This window comes from Phoxinus phoxinus, assembly GCF_949152265.1.
Source record: "Phoxinus phoxinus genome assembly, chromosome: 13".
Taxonomy (NCBI): domain Eukaryota; kingdom Metazoa; phylum Chordata; class Actinopteri; order Cypriniformes; family Leuciscidae; genus Phoxinus; species Phoxinus phoxinus.
This window is the reverse complement of record NC_136888.1, coordinates 19,667,797-19,674,425: the sequence shown is the minus strand read 5'-3', so window position 1 is coordinate 19,674,425 and position 6,629 is coordinate 19,667,797. Positions and strand designations below refer to the sequence as shown.

The 6,629-nt window shown below is 36.6% G+C and overlaps 1 protein-coding gene across 1 annotated transcript; it reads right to left on the bottom strand.

Moving 5' to 3' along the window:
- Positions 1-629: 629 nt before the first annotated feature.
- pex13 (peroxisomal biogenesis factor 13) lies at positions 630-6,270 on the bottom strand. Its single transcript, XM_079633808.1, has 4 exons — positions 5,751-6,270; positions 4,600-5,330; positions 2,157-2,279; positions 630-1,934 (listed from the first exon to the last, which is right to left on the bottom strand). The coding sequence occupies exons 1-4, from the start codon at positions 5,819-5,821 to the stop codon at positions 1,576-1,578; spliced, it is 1,284 nt and encodes a 427-aa protein (XP_079489934.1). The 5' UTR covers positions 5,822-6,270; the 3' UTR covers positions 630-1,575.
- Between the last annotated feature and the right edge of the window lie 359 nt (positions 6,271-6,629).

Here is a 6,629-nt window from a genome sequence, read left to right as displayed (position 1 = left end):
ACAAATTCATTTATTCTCTATAATCAAGTCAGTTAGATTCCGGAAAGAAATGTAGTACTGTAGATATTCTGACTGACTAAAGGCTTATTTTTAGACAGAAAGAGATGAGGTTTAGTACAACTGTGGGGCACATCAGGGTCTAAATTATTGTGCAATACAGTCTCCTGATTTAATAATCATAGTGTGCAGCCTTTAACTTGTATACACTACCATTCGAAAGTTTGGGGTTTATGTTTTCTTTAATTAATACTTTTACTCAGCATGGACATAATGAATTGATTAAAAGTGACATTAAAGACATTTAATGTCTTTAAACATTTAAAAACATACATTTAAACAGTATTATGCTGCATTGTGATATGTTATCATGATTTCTTTTTAACATAAATTCTGTTCTTTTGAACTTTCATCAAAGAATTCGGAAAAAAATATTAAGCAGCACAACTGTTTTCAACATTGATAATAATAAGAAATGTTTCTTGAGCAGCAAATCAGCATATTAGAATAATTTCTGAAGGATCATGTGACACTGAAGACTGAAAACTCAGTTTTGCCATCACATGAATACATTACTTTAAAATATAAATCAGTTGTTTTAAATTGTAATATTTTACAATATTACTGTTTTTACTGTATTTCTGTACATAAAGTGTACATAAGTAAATGCAGCCTTGGTGAGCATAAGAGACTTCTTTACAATACATCTACAAATGACCAACCCCATACTTTTGAACGGTAGAGAAACTGATTGTGTATTGTATAACACATTTTTATTACTTCTTTTTATTTATTTCCAAATGCAATTTCTTAACCAGCTGAATGTCAATCAGTAATTCTGTAATCTTAGAAATGTTGGAACTATTATACAACTCAAAATTACAGGATATTATTATTTTTTAAGTATTTACTGACAAAATAATTGCTTGTATTTACATAATTGCACAGAGTAGCAGTATGAGAAAACAAACAAACGTGAAAACACAGAGAAATGCACAAACTAATCCTTGATACAACAGCATAAAAATAAAATATTAAATATTCTTAACATTGAAGAAAGATGAACAGCAATCTAAAACTTTTACATCGGAGAGTGAGAGAATTCCCATAATGAAATTCACAAGAAACACTCTATTACAAATTCAGATTGATATAAGAACTCACAATTTAAACTAATCAGATGCATTAACTGTGTATACACAAATGACGACATATTTGTAACATTTAATGCTTAAAGCAAGCATATCATTCCAAATTGTATCCATTATTCTTAAAAATAAATGAATGGGTCTTATAAACACAAACTATAGTGTTGAAATATCCACCATTTTTGTTATAGGAAAACTAACATTAGTAATGGCTTCGAGCCTAACTGTCTACTGAAATTTGTAAAATTATGCAGTTCAAATGATTTATCATAAAGTTATAAGACTATTCACCACCCTTTCAATATCTTCATCTTTCATTTGTTCCTCTCCTTTTTTAGCTGTTGGACCAATTTATATAGAGGGTGATACATTCTAATGAAGGATACACTTCTTCTCTTAGCTCCCACCAACACTCACGCACACACACAATTCATAAGTCCATCTTTTCTGAGGTGATCACTACAGTATCACTGCTATTGTTTGTGGAAGGTTGCACCTCCAGGGCAGCATGAAGGCCTTGTGTCTCCCCGTAAACAGACTCCAGCAGATCATCTGGTTGTGACGTGGTAGGGACAGCCAGCCTGGAGTTGGGAAGAGAAGCTGTAGCCAGGGCAGTTTGAGGTGCTGGAAGGTTCTGTGCCGCCTGCTTGGTCTGTGCCATCCTCTCTAATTCTGCATGCTTTCTGCCTTTCCTCCGGCCCAACACTTTAACGTAGTTGGCAGGGACGAGGCCAGTGATCTGCCCATCCACACTGGCTAACAGCCAGCCACGCACCCTGGGCTGTTGTTCTGCAAATAAGGGTGAAATACATTGAGTACAAGCTGTAAGACAATGCCTAGAACAAAATGTACATGGTACGAAGTGTATATGCTTGACATCAGTCAAATGTAAAACATTACATTGTTGATAAGGATTTGTGTTTTATTTAAATTTTCCCATTGGATTATCTAGACAGTGAAGTACACTTCTGTTCAGATTATGTTAAGAATGTGTCTTGTTCTTGTTCTTACCTTTAGGGGCAAGATTAAGCATGTCTCCAGCCTGTAGAGAGATCTCTTCCTCAGACGAAGCTGTGAAGTCATACTCAGCTCGTGCTACTACATGGTCATCCTCTCCACTTGCCCAGTTAGTGGCTGAAAAACAGAACATAACTTATATTTTGCACAAACATATAGACACGACTATAAAGCTACTTTTTCAGGCACATACCCCAAAAAAAAAAAAAACTACATATAAAACATGTTTGAGGGGTAAACAAGCATGAACGACACCTGGGACAGTTGTCGGTTTTTACCTTTATAACATTTTATATATATGTATATATACATATACATGTATATATGTATATCAGTTTCATTTGACATTTTTCATAATTTACTCATTTATTACGTTTTTGTGGCAGGGCCAGTGATTATTTTGAATGGGCCAGTAAAAAAATCCTTATTGTTGAGCCGTGCATTTACTATAGAGCAGCAAATATTTGTATCGGGTGCTGATGTACAGGGCTTCTGAATGACACAGTGATAAAATGACTCAGTCCTGCAATAAATTCAGTGACAAGTATCAGCCTAACTGAGAAGTGTAGAAGTTTCTTTCAGTGATGTCTGTTTAGTGGTCCAATATACTGTCACTTTTTTTGACCAATTTATTGCATCCTTTCTGAATTAAAGTATTAATTTATTGGTAACACTTGACAATAAGGTTTCATTAGTTAAAATTAGCTAACCTCTTTATTTAACAAACTAAGAATGAACAATACTTCTACAACATTTATTAATCTTAGTTGATGTCAATTTAACATTTACTAATACATTATTAAAAGGAAATGTTGTATTTGTTAACAATAGTTAATACAGTGTGAACTAACATGAACAAACAATGAACGGCTGGATTTTTTAACATTAACAATGATTAATAGGCTATATACTGTAAATGTATTGCTCATTGTTAGTTCATGTTAGTTACTACATTAACTATTGTTAACAAATGAGACCTTAAAGTGCCCTTATTACGGTTTTTCGAATATTCACTTTCATCCAGTGTGTAATATAGCTGTTTGTGAATATTATAAACTTTCTGCAAAGTTGTAGTCGAAAGTGCGCGATAAATTATTTAAGTTATTGTCTCCAAAAAGAATCAAACAAGTCTAAACAAGTCGTTTGTAATTTGAATCCCACTGCGTGGCGGTTCTACGTTACTAGAAAATACATTTACAAAATGCCCGCCTATGCTGTACGTTGACTGTACGTAAACTCAAACACGTCATTTTACTGACGACTGCTTCTTAAATCAAAAGTTCAACGGAGGATTCGCAAAACTCTTGAAATATGGGTCAGTACCCAGTTTATTTGGACCAGCTTGCTCCTCAGTAAGTATGATTAATTTATATTTTTTTCTGGGTGTTCAAAATACATATATTTTATATTGTGAAAGTTTCTGGCTAACCGGCTAACTCGCGTTATTACTGTCTTACTGAAATACTTTTGCTAAGTAGGCCTAGCTGTGGGCCACTATTACATAAAACTGTGTATTAATGCATGTCTGTTGTTCTTACTACTTTGAGTAAAGATAAAGGATGGAGTAAGATTTGTTTTGCAAACTTTAATGTTACATCAGTCATTCACGTTAGTGCTCGGCTAACGTACGTATGCACCGTTATTGATACAGTTAATACAGTTCCTGCATGTGCACCGCACAATTAGAAATATACACATTGGTTTGTTGATGAACATACACTTGTTAATGCTGATGGTGAGGAATTACAGTTGAAACATCTCATAATGTACATCAAAATAAGTAGCATATCACTGAGAAACGTCCTGATCAAGTCGTTTTCGCGATGGAGATTCGGGTTGAATAACTAATTCTTCCAAAGTTTCATCATCGGACTTGCGTTCGGATTGATATTGTAAAAATAGACGTCATAGTTACTGTCTTTACAGGGTGTACAATCGCTGAGCTTTAGGAACCCTTCGGGACGGAACTGAAGATCAGTTATGGTAATGGGCATTTAGCTTCCGAAATACGCTGTACGCGGTAGAGCAATCACAACAGACTGGGGCGTCTGGCCAATCAGAGCAGAGCAGGATCTCGGAAAGGAGGGATTTTAGAGAGACTGATTCATCCACCAAGTCGTTTTAGAATCATTAAAAAATGTGGTGATGAGCAATGTATATTACGAGATAATGAAACTGCCTTTAAAATAGCATAATTGGGGCAGTTTAAGTTTTACCAATTTATAAATTAATAAAACCTTACTGACCCCTAATTTCTGAACAGTAGTGTAAATCATTCTCATTAACAGTCACATGGTCTACGCTAAAGCCAAAATAGAAACAGAAGTAATAGATATTGAATAATAGCGGACTCATGTCAGACCAATAAATAGTGAGAAGAGTGGGTGAGGTTTAATACTGGAATGAGAACAGACAGAACATGAAAGGAATGTCTCACCATTTTCCTCAGGACCCTCAGCAGACCTCAAAAGCCTCCAAATCAAATACGGCCCTCCAAGAACGACAGCAAAAAACAAGAAAATGGGCCATGATTTGACAGAATTCACTCTGGGGTCATCAATCCCTGCACCTCTGGTTCCTGAAGCAGAGACTAAAGAGGAGGCCGCACTGTCAGCCCACAAATCATCCACCTCTGAATCCTGACGCAATCCCAGCAGCCTCTGCAGCCTGCGATATAGGTATCTAAGTGTCCTAACCAGGGCGAAAGCAGACAGCACTTTTGTGAAATGTATGCGTAAGCGGGAGAAGTGATTGGCCACATCCAGAACAGCGCGAAAGCTGTTGTAGACAGCAGAGAAAGTAGCGTCCATCATCATGCTGACCGACGAGAAGGCGTGGACAATGCTCTCAATGGACTGAAACGCTCCGCGGCTGCTCTCCTCCGCCTGCTGGACAAAACGGCTGGGTGGGACGTCGTCCCCTAAGTTATAACGGTTATAACCCAGGCCACCTCCAACTCCATAACCACTGTAGCTGTAGGGGCTGTAACCCCCCCCATACATGGAGCTCCCATAAGGGCTAACGTTATATGAGGAGGGCAATGAGCTGTATGTAGGGCGGTATGCCTGTTGGACGGATCTTGGAGGGATGGGTGGTGCCACACGTGTTAGAAGTGGAGGACCAGACATTGATGGCCCACTATGTGATGCTGATCCAAAGTCAGTAGAGCTAGATATAAGAAAATAAAAACATTCAAAAGAAATGGCATATCTATAGAAAAGCAATAATAATAAAACATAGTTGAAAGTTGTCAAATATTCTCTATTTAAAACTAAAAGACTGAACACACAGTTGACAGTATGAGTGAACTTTGACACTCACATGCAAACACTTATTGACATGCTCGAGTACGAGCCAAACATTAAGTTTACGTAACTTAACAACAAAAGTATAATTGGCAATACAACCATACAGAACTTTTATCAAAATCGCTGTAACTCCAAACTTGTCCACATACTTATTATTTTTACAACTAAAATACCACTACCTCAAATATAAATTTTAGATTTGCTTGAGAGCTAACGTTAATAGGTTTGCTAACACTGTCTTTTGGACATGCTGGCCAAAATAAGACGAGTTATTACGAACCGATAGTTTAAGGGTCCAGTTATGGTTCCAGGGATTCGCCTTTCCCATGGTTTTGGTGGAGGCTGTGCCATTATTTTATATTTTACACCAAAAGTCGAGCTGCACAATAAACGTCAGGAACAGAAACTGTCCCATTCGCCAGACTAAAGCAATCGAATCGATCATTCTCACAGTTCTGAATGTCTTTCGACACGAGACTAAAGCAATCTATAGTTGAATCGATGTTGTCGTTTCTGTGTTTGCCGTATGAAGTTTTACTTATTTAACATACAATGTGTGTGAGGAATCGTTAATGAATTCAATATCTAATTCCGGTGATATGTCGCTAAAATGCCTGAAACCTGTTTATTCGTCTGATGGTGCATATCAAGCACGACCACTGACTAATCTGAAATATTTTAAATGGAAATCGTGACCGTGAGACGTGACAGCTAGAAATCTGTTGTGAATTTTACATTGCTCTAGCTCACGACGCACCGCGTGAATAAACCTCGTTTTAATTTTGAGTCATGTCACTCTAACAGACTCTTGTCAGAAGCGGGATTTGAACCCACGTCACTCGGCCATTCTGACAAGGAGAAGATTGCCTTGGAATTATAAAATATGATTTTATTCTACTGATTTTTTTGTTATAAACTTAGCCTAGCCTAATAGATTCAAAATTGTCTCAAAAATTGATTTTATTTATGTTTTAAAAATCTTTCGTTTAGTTTGTGTCTATTTTTCTAATTTGTAAACTGAACACACACAGGCTATATTGTTTAAGTCATTTAAAAGTATATGTAGGTCTTTTTTATTTCGAATATCTAAAATGTTTTGTCAGAAGTGGGATTTGAACCCACGCCTCCATTCGGAGACCAGAAACCTCATCACCTGAGA